General features: G+C 40.2%; 1 protein-coding gene across 5 annotated transcripts; it reads right to left on the bottom strand.

Moving 5' to 3' along the window:
• Positions 1-231: 231 nt before the first annotated feature.
• On the bottom strand, positions 232-16,141 carry si:ch211-264f5.6 (cell adhesion molecule CEACAM5). 5 transcript variants are annotated; one of them, XR_014117066.1, is made up of 10 exons: positions 15,962-16,141; positions 15,294-15,632; positions 14,002-14,280; positions 12,208-12,474; positions 9,395-9,673; positions 8,689-8,943; positions 8,274-8,394; positions 5,100-5,143; positions 3,036-3,067; positions 232-2,942 (listed from the first exon to the last, which is right to left on the bottom strand). XR_014117066.1 is itself a non-coding variant. In XM_027016276.3 (9 exons), the coding sequence occupies exons 1-8, from the start codon at positions 16,008-16,010 to the stop codon at positions 5,125-5,127; spliced, it is 1,608 nt and encodes a 535-aa protein (XP_026872077.2). In that variant the 5' UTR covers positions 16,011-16,141; the 3' UTR covers positions 232-3,067; positions 5,100-5,124. The 5 variants fall into 5 exon arrangements, 4 of the variants coding, with proteins under 4 accessions (XP_026872077.2, XP_081553024.1, XP_026872076.2 ...); XM_027016276.3 differs by having other exon boundaries at positions 232-3,067; XM_081696898.1 differs by lacking the exon at positions 232-2,942 and having other exon boundaries at positions 3,057-4,433.
• Between the last annotated feature and the right edge of the window lie 2,751 nt (positions 16,142-18,892).

Below are 18,892 nucleotides of genomic sequence, written 5' to 3'. Positions count from 1 at the left end.
TCCAAATGAACTGGGTTCTGTATAACCATCATGTTCTTAAAAATAGGAAACATTTCTGAAATATGTACACAGTACAGTACTGGTGCTTGGTACTGTCTGGTGCTCCAGTAAAGTACCAGACACTAGGGCTTGAAAGATCCATACTCTGATTCTCTTAGTCAGTTCAAACACACTCAGGAGAAATGTAAATGTGTGGATTCAAAAAAAAAAAAAAAAAAAAAAAAAAAAAAAAAAAAAAGACGTCAGAGAAAACATCCGGACTTGCAGGAGCAAGTTGAGCTATGAAACTCTAAAACACACACACACACACACACCACAGGCTGGCTGCAGCATAATTATAGGTTAAAGAAGTCACATGGTGGAAAACTGGACAAACAAGTTTCATCCAGAGGCAAAGCAGTACGGATGAAGGACAAAAGGCAGACAGTGGAAGTTAACAAAACTGAAATATTACACACCAAAAGAGAGATGGGAGCAGGGGCAGGGGGTAAGCATGACAAGCAAGTTGGTGGTCAGGAGGGTGAGAACCTGAAAGACTGTTTTTCCCCTGAGGCTCACAAGCCAAGCAAACATACACTGTACTCACAAAAATAACTAAAGGCAAGTAATGCACAATAATTGCCATGGACACAACATAGGCAATTTTACACATGCATACACCTGAGAATATTGCTGCATGGATTCCAGCTATGGATGCACAAAGTGCACAGACAGACTAATGATTAGGAGGTCTTCAGCTTTAGAGCTAGCCAACCTGCCCCTTCCATAAGTCATGTGCAGGTTACAAATCACAAACCACAAATTACATAGCCACTACCAGAAGGTAAAACCTCTTCTTTGAACTCCAAACAAAACATCAAGTGTAGACCTCAGAAGCTTTCCTTTCTCACATTTACATTTATTGAATTGTTGTTTACATTCAAGTACAGCACAATTCCTCTATTATTTGCATGCTTGCTCGACCACACCTGGTCTGTCTTATAGGATCTGCACTGTTGACAAATTAACCTGCTAGACTGGCCACTTTTAAATCAGAACCCTGGAATTTCAGAGCAGTACAGAGTAATTTGTCGAGCACCACATAAAAAAAACAAACAAGATTCATATTTATATGAGCCAAGGCATGTTTTCATTTGTCGGTGCATATGTGTAGTGGACCGTTGCATTTCATGGTGCCACTTTGTAAAATAAGGGTAAAAGAGACCTCCTAATCATAAGTGCAACTGTGTATACAAGCTTTGGTTTGCGCGACACTAACGTTGAGCCATGGCAATGGAGCAGAGGGCAACATTCAAGCACATGCTGGAAGGGCTAGTGTTGGATACTGTTCTTGAACAGGAATCAGCTATTGAGCCTGGAGAGGAAAAAGCAGTGTGCTAGTGGGGAAAATCCATAATGGAGATCGGTGTGGTGGGAATAGTTACAGCGGAGGCCATCTTAAGAAAGACTGTCGTTATAGGTGGGACAGTAAAGGTGTATTAGCATTCTGGGCTAGCTTAATGTATAAGCCATGAAATCACCCCAAACACAAAGAAAGGGGCAAACCACCAACTCTGAGAAGGTATTAACAGCTTGTATCTTGTTCTCTGGTTGTGCTAATTCTTCAGGTTTTCAGAACTCTTCAGGAATTCAGGAAATCTTCCTGCTGGCTTTTTTCTCAAGAGTAAAGCAATGTGTTGAAAAAAAGATTCCTATGGATCTTTGTTCACCTGGAGGCGCACTAGACTGCTAACAGTGTTTTTGGGTGTGGAAGGGCCAGAGGGGTGTGTCAGATATATGGAGGGAGGGGAAAAGGCATGTGCCACATCCAACAAGCTGCCTTCACTCCACACCCAGCCAATGGTATTACAGGGCACGACAGAATTCAGAAAGTTAACCAACATGAACATTTTATATACGAAATCATTTAAAAAAGGCAAGGAGCTCCACATAGGGGAGGAGAAAGGTGCTCAGATATTGAGATGGTGATTGCATACAACAAAATTTAAAGAAAAGCATTTGGAAAAATAATAAATATCAATATGAATAACAAAAGCAGTAGATGTACTTTTAGGTTAATTGAATAATATGCCCATTTTGTAAACAACCTGAGAATATTTCCAGCTAAATATAAAAGACAGAAAAGCAATGAATCCCCAAATCAGACAATGCTAGACTACAGTTGTCAAATGTAAGTATAACATAAGACAAATATTGTAATTACTAATGTGTGTATGTGTGTGTGTGTTACATTTCCTTCAAAGCATGACTAAACCTTACATTTGCTGTCCAAATATGGAAAAAAAAACTAATTCAGGTGAACAATTTCAATAAAGATATCCTTTATCAATCTTTATTCTTTATCAAACTTTTTAAACCCTAGAGACACTTGAAAATGTGACACTGAAACAAATTGAAACAATCTCTATAAATAAATGTAGAATTCATTTATTAACCTGATGTTAATGTACAGTACTTTCAATACTCTTTATAAAGATAATTTTCCTTTTTTGACCTTTATGTAATTTAAAGTTTGAACTAAAACAAAATTCTAAAATTCAATTTACCTCCTTTAAAAAGATCCAGGGTTAAATGAATACATGAATTCCCTGAAAAGGCCCTACATAATGTGCTCCTCATGTGTAAAACCACGGTGAGATGCCAGTACTTCAACATGGGCCATTATAGAAGAATCATTTGTCTCAGTTAGCCTAGATTAATGCATGTTTGTTTGTTCCACTGTCTGAAGATATTTGTTTCTTTGAGTCAAAGATAGGAGTATAGGAGTGTGTTTTGTGTGTGTACAATGACATGTATCCTAAATGTAAAAAAAACAAAACAAAAAAAAACAAACACACACACACACACACACACACACACACACACAACTCATCATCAAAATCTGTCTTACCTCTACATTCATTTGAGGCATCAAAAAAGCACAACAGAAAGAACATATATCTCTGGGGAAAAAAATGAATACACATTTAGCATTGCATCACAATCTAAAAATTAAATGTAATAACAGAAAATACTCAGAGGGTTCAGTTTCATACCTGAAAGCTCAGGTGAAGGTGACACTGTAAATCTTTAAAAAAAAAAAAAAAAAAAAAAATTTTTTTTTTTTTTTACAAAACAGACATTTAAAATTGTCACTTTAGCACAACAGATCTTTGCAGGCAAAGCCTGTGAACTGACAAAACAGCTTCCCTCCAAAATTGTGAAATGCCACTGCCCACAGAAATGTCTCATCCTTTTCCCTTTGGTACGCTCCAAACGGGTTCAGGCCTGCCCTCTGAACTGCTAATGTCATTGGCAGCCCACTACAAGGAGGATGGGAAGATAAAAATGGAATCAAGTCTTGAGCTTGACTGGTGACTAACTCAAGGGTGGCAAGGAGGCCTTCATGGGTGCTTCAAGGTGTGTGAAGCCTTTGGACAGCTTTAACACTGGCAACTTCAGGTTGCTTTTGATATCTTTGTGTTGTCAACAGCTTTGGAATCCTTTGATGCTGCAGTGCACAGACTTTGCGTTTGTTGTTGTTGTTTTTGTTTTTACTTTTAAGCTCTGAGAAACTTGCTGAAGTCGATTATGAATGAGTGATGTTCTTTCAGAGTTAGTGGTGCAATGCTACAGTGCAACAGTCCGATGCATTGGGTGGGATTGACGGGATGGGCGATGAGGGGTGGTGGGGTCAGGGGGAGCTTGATGGAGTGACGAATGGGGTCTCAAATATCTTTAGAAATAAAAGACAGTCCTCTTCAGCCTAAGGTAAGTGAAAATGGGGTCAAAACTCCCAGGTGTGTGTATGGGGTGAGGGTGGGGGACGCTTTTGTTTTATCTGCTATCAGCTCTTGACCTGTACCCACATCCCCTCCCCATGTCTTCAGTGAGGTGGTGACTGTGCTGGGGCTTTTTACTCCTGAATATTTGCAGAGAGGAGAGGAATTAGGGCTAGGGAGGTTGGGGGTTGACTCCCCTTTTGGAATGAGGAAAAGTAGGAAAGGTGGAAAGGTTGCATGAGATCGAGGGCCAGCCCTGAAGGTGTGCTCCACTCCTGAGGACAGTTTTTCCAGCTGCCCTGGTAGAACATTTGTTTACATTGAAAGGATGGCTGAAGAGGTCTAGTGGATTCTGAGAACAAGAAACGAAGCCCTTCTAATTAGAAATTGTAGCTGTGTATAAATTAAAGAACACTAGCAGGACAAAAAAACAAAACAAAAAACAAAAATTAAAACATCTAAAAGATGTAGAGTATAGGTTTTGGCATAAAATGGCATTTTGTTCAGAACCACGGACAGAAAATATGTTTTAGTGTACATTCCACGTTACACCCAGTCATAACACCCAATATGGAAAACATGTAGGACATGTAGGACAAATGACAGTGATAGGGTATGCTGTGGCAGCCAATCATTTGAGTCAGTATTGTCAGGCTGGGTTTCACGTCACCTCTGTCACACACACACACACACACACACACACACACACACACACACACACACACACACACACACACACACACACACACACACACACACACACACAACACCATTTCAAGATAGTGCTGTTGATAAGTAAAAAAAACAAGCTGTCCAGACGTGTAACATGCAAATATTCAGCTGAACGTCCTCTGTTCCTGAAGACTAGACTCTTACTTAAACACAGAGCTAACTTGTTTCTTTGCAGCACAGCTCTGTTTCTTAGTTGCACAGCTCTGCCACGCCCAATGCAAGTTTGAGAAAATCTCTTTGGCTTGCCACAGGTAACAATAGTGTACAATATCTCTCTCCTTATTCATTCAGAGAGAAGTTGAGGCAAGTATATGAATTAAGGCTATAAGCCAAGTTACCAGCTAACCCAGATGGTTGGGTGCCTACACCCTTGACTAAAGTCAGCAAGTAGATCATAGTGGCATAGTCCTTTCCAGGGAAGCACTGTTGAAGTAAAACTGAGTAAACAATATCTTACACTCAATAAAATATATCCATGAAAGAAGTGAGATGGCTAGCTGTCCTTTTGGTTCAGTTACAACAAAAGGTAGTGTTACTTGCTGCTATGACCTAAGGCAGAAACACTAATAACTTGTTTTAGTTGTATGTCAACAAAGGAAGACTCACCGGATCATTCTCCCATGGTTTCTCTTTAATATGGTGAGGGAATGCTGGAAAAAACAAGTAGCCAATTAAACATTATTCAAAGCAGATTTAAGCAAAAGAATCCTACTGTCAAGGGGGTTTGCTAACTTTCTAACTGTGTGTGTGGGTTTTTTTTTTTTTTTTTTTGGTTCATTAACTGTGTAAACTAATTTCTTTATATGTTGTCCGCTCTTCTCATGGGAACAAAAGCCTGAAGCAGACTATTGTTTCAGGTGGAACAGACTTAAGCCCTGATTGTGGCTATTAGACAGACACAACAGAGAACTCTAGCAAACAGAGATAAGATAGTCAAGAGATTGAATTAAAGCTTCACATTTGAATTAGAGAGAGAGGGCAGAGAAAAAGAGTGAAACAGAGAGAAACAAAGAGAGAGAGAGAGAGAGTGAGTTTGCAGACTTGTGTGGACATGACTAACATTCCAACCGTATTCTGACACCATTCCATCCCCCACTCTCATCCCTTCAAATTCCCTCCTTTTATTTTTGCTGTTTTTGGTAAATGGTGATGAGAGAGAGATCTTTTGGCTTTTTGCGCCCTAGTAATTGCCTCCCACTACCACCCCAGAGACCATGTAAGAGCATACGGCAATCTTCTTGTATAGAAACAGCTCTATAAAATCAACCAACTTCTTTTAAGTCATTCAATATATAGTCAATCATTTATGGGCCCTTAATGCTGCTCTTGACTAACTGCATTGGCCTATAGGAGCCCCATCCTGAGACTCCGATGGCAGCGTGGGATGTAAGAAAGAGAACCTGGTCCACATGAGAGACAGATACAGGCACAGGGAGCAGGAGAAGTGCTCAGGAGGGAGAACCAAAGGATGAGAGGAAGCCAAGGAAAGGGCTGGGAGCAGCAGAATGGCAGGATGAGGCCACAGAACTGAAATGCTCTGCTCTGCAGTTAGTGGCTGGTGAAACCAACAGAATGCACCGAGGAAGACACTCCTTCAGACACACTTAGTCCGCAAAGTTTGAGACAGACAGACAGACAGACACACAGAGAGAAAGACACACACACACACAGATGTCTATAAGGCCACCATAACCATCACATTTCACCTACTTTTTCATTCAGCATATATCACATTCTATTTCATAATTCTATGACACAGCATGGACCAACTTAATATTCTTAATTACTGTCACTATCTGGATGAAAACAATAATGAGTGTGTCTGTGCTGAGAGTTCAAAGAAAGTGTATGTTATGCTGGTTTGCTATCAAGTAAACACATCTAAAGAATCTGTTCAACAGACCAGTTGGTATGAATATTCGCATATTAGCAAAGTTGGGTCCTGACCAATTCTTTTCCTGCTTCAAGCCTTAATTACCGTCAAAAAACATTCATCAGAGAGATAAGCATGACACTTGATGCACCAAGAGAGCTATTCAACTTGAAAAATACTGCAAGTCAATTGCAATATCATTATCAATATCTAGCAATATCTACTGCAGTATTAATGACATCAACTGAAGGTAAAAACAAGATTTAAATACTTAAAGACTTACTAACAGTTAATAAACCAAGTTCAATAGTAAATAATACATCTCCTAAATTTGCGCATAAATAACAAACAGCAGATGTTAATTATTGACCTGTAAGTACACCTTGGCTAAGGTAGGAGGTAAACAGTCAACTCCCAGACCACACACATGCATCTTTCCCTTCCTGTACAGCATGACACAATGGCTGCTGCTTTCAGCTCTGCTGCCTGCTTAGGCAGGTGGCACAGCTGAGCAGGGCTTTGTGCTCAGAGGGCCACAGGTGAAGATGGTTCCAGGGAACGGTGATGGCAGGGCACATGGCTTGGGAGAGTGCTCACAGGTGCACACGAATAACTGCATAGCACTGCGCTGCACTATGACAATATTCTTGCATGCGGATGGTTCAATTCAAGGAGAAGACAGGGTAGGGGTGAAGGGAAGGGGAGAAGAGTGGAAAGAGAGACCAAGGATCCAAACACAAGCCTCTCGCACTCAAGGGAATCAAATTACGAAAGATAAGGAAATAAAGTGAAATTAGCCTTGCGGGAAAGAAAAGCAATGTCTGTCAACCTCTTCTGCTAAAGTTATTTACATTAGTTTCTGAATAATATGCCTTAAGATTATTAACTTAAATGAGCCTGGAGTTTAACGGGTTGATAAGTTTAACATTAAAAATACAGTGATTTTGTTTTCCAGTCATGGCATGTTGCTAGATTGGGAAGTAATCATCGCCTCACCACCACAAAGAATGCAGATTTCCAGCTTTGTTCTTAGTATGGTGTGAAGTGCAGAAGTGTATAGGTTTCTATTCAAACAACAGCCATTCTATCTTAACCCAGAGTGAGTAATGAAAATGCGCTTTGCTAGTGTCCAGATAGTGACTGCTACAATGAAACTGCAACCTGACCAAATTTGTTTCTACTCAGTTCCCTCGTACTTAACTGCTAAGTCACATGAGAGAAATTTATGGACTAGGGCTTTAAAAAAACAACACCACAACAAAACACTGACAAACTAATTTCACAGACAGGGAAGACAAACTAACCTTACAGAACAAATTCGCCTCAGTACCACACAAAAAAAGATCAGCAGATCTAACGTGCACTGGGGTAGAGAGTTGTGTTTTTCACACTTATATTGGAAAATAAGGGTGCAAATATAAATTTGCTTGTTACAACAAGGCATCCCCAGGATGTGTAGAAGTACATCACATTCTCTGTGGCAGTTGTTTTATTTCATGCACATGGAAGAGACTTGCTGCAGGCTGCTTACTATATCATATACTCATCAGGAATGAGAACATACCAGTAAAGTATTTCCCATTCCCAGGGATTAGGAAGGTTCATCTACAAACCCAGTGAGCACAATGTATCTGTCAGTGCATGAGAAGACATTCAAAGCCAGAGTAGTGGAAGGAATGTACATGTACATTGCATTAGGCTTGACTCCCTATTGACACAGTTAATGTGCTCTAGGATGGCAGGAAACAGCAGGAAAAACAGGGTGGAGGTTTGGAGGACAGAGAAACCCTGTAAACCCACTCCCATGCTGAGGTGTGAAGAAGGAGAGGAGATGGCTAAGGATAGCCCAGCAGCCATGCTGGGAGCAGAGAGGAAGAGGGGGCCTGGAAGGCAACTGGGAAACTCACTCTGTAACCTTCCGCTTTTTGTGGATGATGAAGGCGATGATGACAGCCAAAATGATGAGAACGGTTATGACAATTGCAGCTATGGCACCATCTGACAGCTGGTCATGCAGTTCCCCCTCTCCTGCCAAGCATGACAAAGATTTAGCATTGACATTTATGTGCACACCAACCTGCACATATACACAGAAATAAGACATATGATGTCTCACAGACACAGACACAGACCCAACCTTTAAACTTAATGCATATTTATCTATTTATTTTATGGTGTACTATGTTTATACAGTATGTAAACCGTATAAACATGGCCTACAAAGCATTAGCAACGACGAAGAGGCCACTAAAGTATTATGCTTCTTACCAAGATTAGGGCGATAATCTTGTGTGCTGCATTGATCTTGTTAATTAGTCTTACCCTTAACTAGGAGACTGTGGGTGGCAATATTGGTGAGTCCAGTGATAGGGTTGTAAGCCTCGCAAGTGTATATGCCACTGTTCCTGTAGTCAGGTTTGTTGATCTTGTACTCAGCTGTGGTGGTATCCAGGACTGTGCCGTTGAACTTCCAGACGTAGGTGGGTGCCGGCACTGAGGCAGCCAAGCATGTCATCACCACAGTATCGACAACCTCCACCTGCTTGACCCCTGTGATTTTCACATTCTCTGGCCCATCTGACGTCACATGCGATAGCAGAATTTGCATTAAAGACCGATGCAACAGACAGATATCAGAAGAGGCCATAATGTAAAGAAACATGTATCTTGGCAACAGGAAGAATGCCACAGAACCAAACAGAAAGAGCAACCCAATATTTATATTCACTGCGTTGCACCACAAATAATTGTGGTGCAAAAATAATTCAACATTCTGGACAGAGAGCATGTGTGGACACAAGATACACCTGTATCCACAGCTAGGAAACCTGTGGTGTGTTTCATAAAGCAGCATTTCACAGTAAATGAATACTTTCAACACAAAGTGAGGACTGATCAGTAGAAAGGTCTGCTTTCCATCCTCTACCATTGGCATTTGGCTTCAGATCTGGATAAATCCTGGAATCCTCAAAAATCTGAAATCCTGCTTTGTGAAATGTCCCTCCCCCGCATAGACAAAAACACTCACAGTTGATCACCATCACATAGTTGTCGATGTCGGTGTTCACGCTGTTTATCAGATGGCAGCTGTACTTGCCGGCATCCTCCTTCTGCACCTCGAGGATGCTGACCGTGCTCTTGTCGCCGTTGAGGATCACACGGGGGGTGGTCTCCAGTGACTTGCCGTCCTTGAACCACACTACGCGGTCCGCTTTCCCTGCCAGAGCTTTGCACGTCAGATTGGCCGTGCTGTTGCCGGCGATGAGTAGGGAAGCAGGGCCATTGATGTTTGTGCCAGAGATGGCCTCTATTCACGGGCAAGGGAAATCAGAGCACTCTGTCAGGCAGGTCTGGGACATAATTCCACTGAACTCAAGTTAAACTGGGATCAGTGGCTCAAATTAATGAAAATGACTGTAACATTAACATAACTAGTAGAGACAGAAGGTAAGATAACCCTCGAGCTTTTAGTGGTAATCTTTGAGGCATGCTGAATTGTATGTCCAACCATGTATGTAAATGGAGCAGAGAAAGTGATTTCTCGAGTCTGAACACAATCTGACACAGTGCCCACACAGCACGGTTTCATCAAGAGCCAAACATGCCAGTCTCCACACAGGACTACCGCTTTCTTTCACCATGTGTACTTTGAACCTTCACTTATTGCCATGGCGCAGATTCAGTCAGCACCATAGGTTCAGTTCCGGCCACCCTGATTTACGGTGACTCATCCCACTATAATGATCATTCAGGGATGGGGGAAGGAGTCAGCTATGTGGCCTATTTCGCAACATTCCTTGAATGCCTGTGCAGGTGGAGTCACTCCTCCACTACACCTGCTATATTGTACCTGCTATTGTACCTACTAGATTTCACTGCTGTAAATGTACAGGAATTTGAAACTCAGAATAAGTAACATACGGTCTGTGGGAGGGCATTCAACATCAGGACTTCAGCTTCTCTGACAGGAAAGAAGTCGAAATTTCATTTACACATTTCCTACAAATTCTTCATGACATCAGCTTGTATGCTCTTCTGTGTTACTCTCCCTCAAGGCACAGGTTGTTTTCACACACTAAAATACCTTTGGGGAGACAGTACCTTACAAAGATAGAAATTTGCAAAGAGTAAACAGTCAAGCTGAGATGTTGACATAGCAACCAGACTACAGACTAGAGGAACAGGTTTCTGTCATCTACTTGTAAGGAATGATTCAAACTTTTACCTTCTTTTTAACAAGATCTTAGTACCACATTGCATTGTATGGTTTTATTGAAATTATTTATAAAACTCAGTTTTAACTGACTCAAAGATACTAAGCAAACCATTTTAGACTTTCTTTTCCAACACCTGACAGCACACTGAAGCAAAAACACCTCACCACTAACGTCAGTCAGCTTGAACAAACACTTCTCAATACTGAGTACTGACTGACACACTGATATGGCTCCTCGCAACAGCTCAGACATTGCTCAATTTTGCCCTTTACCACACACCTCTACGGCTGCTCCTTGTCAGTGGTGGCTCAGTGGTTAAGGTATTCAACTAATAAGTAGAAGGTTGCTGTTTCAAGCCCCATTGCTGCCAAATTGCCACTGTTGGATCCCTGAGCAAGGCCCTTAACCCTCAAGTTGTATTCAGACATAATTATAAGTTACTTTGGATAAAAGTGTCAGCTAAATGCCATCAATGTAAATGGTTAAATGTATTCAATTCACCAAATACTGTCTCACTTTATATAACACCCCTTTCTCATTAGACTTTACCCTGCTAGGGTACACTTATGTCTAGGGTGGATTTTGTACAGAAGCAAGAACAGGGCTCACTCATCCCCCATGATATACTGCAAACCAACAAACAAACAAAAAAAACCCCTGAAGTACAGAATAAAAGTTTAACACTGGCCAACTCGGTACTGGAGGAGTGCAGGCTTCTATTATCTCACCACTAGAACCAACACTCTGTGGTGGAAAGTGGCAAGGAGACTTTTTTAACTTCAGAAGAAACGTTAAACACCTGCACTTTGGTATTTCTCTTTGGTATTTGCTCCTCCTGTCCACTAACTCAGCAGGGTGACAGGGTGTGTGCTCTGTGGGAATTAACCCATGACTCAGGATCACTTTGCTCTGCTTGCTCTACCATTTGAGCTACATTAGTAAAATATCAATATCATAAACAACACAACTGCGAAATATAATCAGATACAAATAATTACATGATAATTGGATCATATCAAGACATGGATTGCCAGCTGTGCGATTTGCAATTTTGAAACCAACTTTCCTGCTTTTGTTAGAATGTTGAAAACAAGCTTCATGTCTTACTAACAAAATAACATAGCTTCATTAACAGACTCTTGATAAGCAGACTCGTGTTGATAAATAAGTCAATAAAGACCGAATATGAATATCAAATATATCTATTTAATATAAAATATTACAATTTATAGTGTTTATCCTTACCAAAGGAACTCAGATTTTAGAGCTGAAATTTTAACAGAGTATAAGCCTTTCAGTCTTTTATCAGAGTATAAGCCTTTCAGTCCAGCAAATAAGAAATGAGTAGAGAACTTGGCACATAACACTATGTCTGTACTCTCAGAAAACATGTCCAAGTATCTGGGTCACCTCAGTGCATCCACATTGTCCTGTATAGCACATCAGCACTGCAACTGATTTTTAGCTTTGACAAAATCACTAATTGCTATTAAACAGTATAAAAGAAGTTAACTTAAAATTGGCCATACAGTAAACAAACAAACAAAAAACAAGCACCCCCCCCCAAAAAAAACACCAAACAAAAACAAAACAAAAAAAAACACTTTGGACAGATAGGACTCACCTATGATGGATACTGTGGTGACCTGGGAAACAGTGTAGCGCCTGGTGATGTTGTTGTAGGCCATGCAGGTGTAGTTGCCGCTCTGTTCTTCTGTGAGGCCAGACAGGTAGAGTGTGCTACCCTTCATGGGCAGCAGGACTCCATTCAGAAGCCAAAGGAGGTCAGCCACAGGACTGGACTGAGCGGTGCATGAGAGTGTCATGTTGGAACCCTTCTTCAGGACCTCATCAGTCGGCACTCTTGTCATAGCAACTTTCTCTGGGCCATCTGGTCAATCAGGGCAATAAAGGTTGTGGGATTAGGTTTTTAACAAAGTCAGGGTGGTATTAAAATATAACATATACTCAGGGAGGTTTTTAATAACGTCAAAGCATTTATACAATGGTGTCTCCTCTGATGCCATGTGTGTGACACTGGTAACGCCCTGCTTTCACAACCGCAAGACCTCATTGGTCAGAGATGACACGTATCTTTACTATTGCCAGTCAGATTTGGGTTGGACAGTTTACTGTACACACATGAAGCCTTCAGGATCAGGTCTGCCACGCCCAAACCATGAAGCCTCCTCACAGCATGGCTAAAAGCATAGATTTTTATAAAGTGCTGTCTACACTGTGGTGCTGTAACCCAGAAGTTAAATATTTCATGTTTTAAACAATTCTTGCTGCTGAAAATCATGTATAAAATAAATCTTTAATGCCACTTCCTTTAGAAAAGGACTGTTTCTGTCTTGTCATAACAACTATGAAAGCAGCAACTGTTATATGAACAAAACAATAAAGCACTACTAACAAGCACTGTGCTATCTTAATTTATACGATCTGTGTCCACTTAAATGCACAACTGCACAAGTGGGTGGTGCACTCAGTAAGCCCTATGCAGAGTTTCAGGTTTGAACTACAGCTGTGTTATGTGCTTGTGCTGTCTATGCTCAAATTTATACTTGTCCATTATTTTTATTTATTCCATAAAAAACCCACAGACACATAGAGATGAATGCACATGCACTAGACACACCCAACCAACTGAACTACACACTGTCCTCTGCTGAATATGGCCAGTGTAGTCTTATCTAAGAACATTTCCATTTACCTGCACTAAAGTCGGTCTGTCCAAACAAGGTTTTGTTCCATTCATATAATGTTTGCATTGTAGGACGCACGGCCTGTGTGGCCTGAGACTACAGTTGGTTTATGTGCACAAACGCAAGTGAAAATCCTATTACTACATGTTGACAGTACAGCTTCACTGAGGCCAGTTTAGTGGTTAAAAAAAAGCTTTGTGGTCTAAAAGCTGTGCTCACATGTGCGTGTCCCTAAACAATCCGGTAAATACTGTCTTTTGCACAATAGCTAAATAGAAAAGGAAGGTACCACTGACATCCATTCAGGTTAGGCCGCATGCCATAGGATGTAGTTTCCTGATAGTGATAAGGGTTCATTTCAGTGATGAAGCTCCTTCTGAGAAAAGATTTCAGAATGTGGGCAGGAAGGTTGCTTATAATATGATCAGTAAACAGAATAAATCTATGGGCATAATGGTATTACATTGCGGTGCACATTAAGTTATTTAAGTGCTGTGAGGAGCTACCAAAGTGCACTTTATTGTTTACTTTAAACCTAGTTTTTTTGTGGGTTCTGACAGTAGCCTAATACACCTAATTCCCAAATTACAAGCTTTCTGTAAAGCACCAATCCTACCCTGTTCACATGCACATTCAGTAATGCTGCAGTGCTATGGAGCCTGTGTGGGTGTGCCTGGGTGTACAACCTGTGCCTAACTCCAGGTACTCACAGCTGACGGTAAGGTTGAATACAGGGCTCCTGGCCGACTCCAGCTTGTTCTGGGCGATGCAATAGATGGGTCCAAGCAGGTCACCGCGGAACACACTGCTAATGATCAGCTGACTCCTGTTGAGTGTGACATGCTGCCCGTCCGCCACCACAGGGGCCGAGCCATTCATCCAGTTGTAGGAGAGCGAGGAGCCTTGGGCCACGCAGGTCAGGACCACAGTGCTGTTGATCTCCACAGGTTCACGGGGGCTGTAGATGACCTTCACATCTGCCACGGCCTCTGCAAAAGAAGCAGCATCGATGAGGTTCATTTGCAGGGGAGAAGAGAGTAGTAGAAAGACATAGAGGAGCAGAGGTCAAACAGGGGCATACCTGTCTGCCATAGCGCTTCTAGGTGCAACTTCACTCTAGAAAACAAGATTTGCTGCACAGCTGCTTCTCAGCTTGCAATGTTTCTAGTTAGGAATATTACATTTTGTCTTAGTTGCAGTTTTCGTAGGACCTGCCTTAGGTAAATCTGGACTGGGCCTGACCTACATAGATTCTCCTTACCACTTGTGTTCTTGGAAACCTTTTTCCACACTTCTAATTCAAAAGATAAATGTGTATGAGTCAAAGAGAGAGAGAGAGAGAGAAAGAGAGAGAACCACCCAAATTGGAGAGCAATCATCTCAGTGATCACTTAAGTATTTCAAGAAACAATACCACACAGGGCTAAACAGGCATTTTAGTGTAAACCTCACAGTGGCACCAACTGCAGTCACTTCACACAATGACAAATGACAAAGCAGGTAAAGCTAAACATGAGTTGTGTCTGCCCATTTCCTCACTCCCTGTAAAACAGCCACGCCCTTAAATGTTCTGCTCAGAGCTTTAGAGTGCTAATTAGAAATTTTTAAGGACATTTGTTTTATTTATTTTTATTTTATTTATAACTGAAGGCTACCACATAGTGGTACACTTTTTAATTTTTTTTTTAAATTTTATTAATATTATTATTTTTTTTTTTTACAGGTTCCAAAATTGTCTGGAGAGTTAAAAGCAGTAACATAGTACATAGGCCTATCTATTGGTTCGAGGAAGACAGGTGACACAAAGTGCTTCTACTTAAGTAACATTCGTTTAGTCAGTGCCACACACTTTAATTACTATACTTATGAGAACCTTGACCGTTTCATTGTTCACTTAACCAGTTCCCGACCGCAAGCCAACATGGTGCTCTCAATTATAGAAAACCAGGTAAACTATTTACTCATAAGGATTGTATTTAAAAAATCAGTTATGTTTACATACCTAGCACCTCGAGTATAGTCTCGGCCGTCAATGTAACCATATCGAGAGTTATTACGCTAAGGGAATAGGTTCCTCCGTCCATCGACGTCAGGGGTCCGAGTTGTAGAGCAAAGGTTGTCTTGTTGCAGAGGATACGGCCGACGTAACCACTGGCGACTTTTTCATTGTCATTAAGTCTCGTGTACACGGGAGAGGGCTGAGGTTGGGTTGGAGATTTGAAAGTCCACGATAACGAGGCGACTCCCGATATCGACGCAGGAAGCGCAGTCGGGAAAGTGACATTTCTGCCGATTACGCCACTGATATTCGGTGGGAGAAGTGAGTCTCCAGAGCGGCATCCTACAGAATATGGAGCAGATTTAAACTAAGACACACGTGCGCAAATCACAGTGTTCATCATTTGGTCCTAGCCTATCTAAGAAATATGCTTTATTTCCTTAAAAGGAAATAAAAGGAAAACACGGATCATTTAATTCTGATAAAACTGTCAAACCAAAATGTAGACCTCTAAATTAATCCCAGTTTTGCTTTTTTACGCGACTAAAACGTTCATTAAGGCTACGTTTTATAGATACGTATGTTAAGTTGAATAAATGCTACTGTTTCATAAACGTTTTAACTATTTACATTTACTCTTTAGGAAGCGGAATTTATGAATAGGTACTTACCAATTGCTGTCAGAATTAGCAAAAGCAACCTAAAGTTGTAAAAATCCATTACGATCTGTGTGAGCGTCTCGAGCAACAGACAAAGTGTGGCCTACTAATGTTCATTCGCTCGGACAATTTAGATGAGCTTTGTAAGACACACCCAGACACCGCGTCGAGCCCGCCTGTTCACACTATCTGGAGTGTTTAGTGTCACATGAAAGAGTCATTCATGCACCTCTGACAGTGGGGTGGAGTACACCACCACCAAAGAGAGTCAGCTCTGTTTGTTGCGTGGATAGTCCGTCCTCCACAAGAAACAGAGTCACGGTCAAAGAACTACTAACCTGACGTTAAGACTCAGTTTGTGACAGCGTGATAACTTTTGTGTCGGATGGATGTGAGACGAGCTAGGAAAGGTCCAGTATGACACCAAGTGGCAAAAGCCGGCTTTGGCTCGAACACACAATCGAAGCATGTCATATTTAAAGTATACGTTTATGTCTACATACGATAAATTAGCTTATTTAGACTAAAACTACTCCAATAAATAATTAATAACGCGTATTGTCCATGAAATATTGCCTTAAATACAGTCCATACTGGTAGAGTTGAGGCTTTTCGCCAATTTTATACCTAGAAACATTTGGAAAACTATTCCCGTTTAAGAAGAAAGATACGTTTAAGAAGCTACATAGTGCTTTATTTTTTTTTTCTGTCAGACGTTTTAAAGGACCAATGTGAAATTAAAGTCAAAATGCAATAACCCTGCCTCTATTTAGTCAATGGGAGCAAAAAAGTAGGGTTTGACAGTACTGTACAATTGTACCCTGTACAAGTTTACTGAACACCTGTATAGGAGGAAGGTTTGACTGTATAGGATGTGCTATATTAACTGGCCAGCAATGGTTCTTTGTCCAAAATTGAGGCAGCTGTTGGGAGAAAAAAAAGCTTAGAGCTATGCCACCATCTGGTGGACAAACATGTTAATTTGCCTTTTAACTGAACCTTTGTGGCTTTTAACTGGGCCCTAGAATAAACAAATTTTATTAATTTATCTATAAACATTTTTTAAAGAGACAAATTAAAACAAACAAGCAAAAAAGAATAATATGAGGTATGCATTAAATACATCTATTAATAATGTATCCATTGCTTAATACATATATTAAACAATGAATACATACTGTTTTTGAGAGAAGCAGGCGTGTTACTACTGTATTATTGGGAGATAGACCACTCTCAAGAGAACAGTAACACTGTCACATGTGAAAAGCCCAAAAACACTGACAAGCACCCAAAACCAAAACCATGCTCCTATCCAGTCAGTGTAAATGCTTTAACATCCATTCAGCTGTGGCCTTTGTATCAGAAACTGATCAATGGTGATGGATTAGACATTGCCTAACAAGCAGCTCTGTACTCTGTAACTGCACACTTGCAAATGTATCTATACAAATAGATGCACCTATCAAGGGGTCAGTGAGAACTAGTTACTCTTTAAGCAGCTAAGCATTCATTTTTGGAAGAAGCTGTCCCTGTAATATCTATGAATGTGAACACAGTGAGAAGTTAATCATAGAATGGTCAGAGGGAAGAGGAAGGAGAAAAAATACTGTGGAAGGTGAGGTTTTATGCATGCCAGACCTTAGGCATACAAGAGGCAGTGTTACCAAATGCACATTTCAGTGCCCACATTTTTTAACAGTTTCACTGGGTCTGTTTTTTTTTCTCCTCAAGGACAGGTAAAAAAAAACAAAAAAAAAAACAAGCCTGATTATATATCAGCAGGTGTTTCCCCTTAATGTAGTTTCTTAAAAACTTTACACAAAATTCAAATATTAAAGCATTCAGAAAAATAGGTTAAAATGAGACATATGCTAAAAAATGCTGGAATTACAAGATACTGATATTATAATGAAGTATTCTAATTTACACTATGTACACTGCCCCTTCCTATGACCTTCTGTAGTTCTTTTGTCTAATCCGGAGAACTGTCCACATAGAAACATTGAATTAACCAGAAAGTTGGTAACTGACTGACCAAATATTAAACTAAATACAAATTATTCACCTTAAACAGATTGTTTATGTTTTAAAAACAGTTCAACTGTAGATAAATTGAATGATGAAATATATTTTTGTCAGTATTATATGTACCTTTATCACCCAGTGATAGGGGCATATGTGGCTGTGACCCCTAAGCTGGAGGAGTGGGTCCAACAGATCCCAGGAATGACATCATTCATTCAAAAGAGCACAATGCTAGGAACAGCAAAATAAAATACTGCACTGCACCCTCAAACTCCGAGACCTCTGAAACAACGCCTGAGTGTAAGGTAAAACAGATCATATATATATATGGAATGGGGATGCACTTGGGTATCTGCTGGGGTATCTGTATATTAGATATACTGTGATGTTTAAAGTATACTAAAATAAAAAAATTCAAAATATATGTAGTTTACCTCACACATGAGTAATATAAGGAGTTTTATTTTGATTTTTCTCTGTAATGAGTGAGAAAAAATGTAACATGAGAAATGTAAATGTAAAATGAGGAAAAATGTAACATAAAAACTGTAAATATGTCATTTACAAGGTGGAACTGTACATTCGGTACATTGTGTACATACATATATACATAACCATATACATTGTACATTGTGTATATAAACATAATATACATATATTGTACATACATTGTTAATATATTTTTGTACATATATAGAATCTATTTTTCTCTATGCACCCCTGTTTTCTTTTTCCTCAGTTTGGACAGAGCACTCTCAACCATTTCACTGCGAGTTATACTGTGTATGACTATGTATGTGACAAATAAACCAAACTTGAAACTTGAAAAGCATGTGAACTTGGCACATTTTGTTAAAACCAGCAAAAAAAGTGTTCAGCTATGATATTCGATCCCAAGGAACAGCTGATAGCTCAGTA

This window comes from Electrophorus electricus, chromosome 2, assembly GCF_041902795.1.
Source record: "Electrophorus electricus isolate QZ-2024a chromosome 2, ASM4190279v1, whole genome shotgun sequence".
Lineage (NCBI taxonomy): Eukaryota > Metazoa > Chordata > Actinopteri > Gymnotiformes > Gymnotidae > Electrophorus > Electrophorus electricus.
Note: the sequence above shows the minus strand (reverse complement) of the source record. Positions and strands in the feature narration are given on the sequence as shown.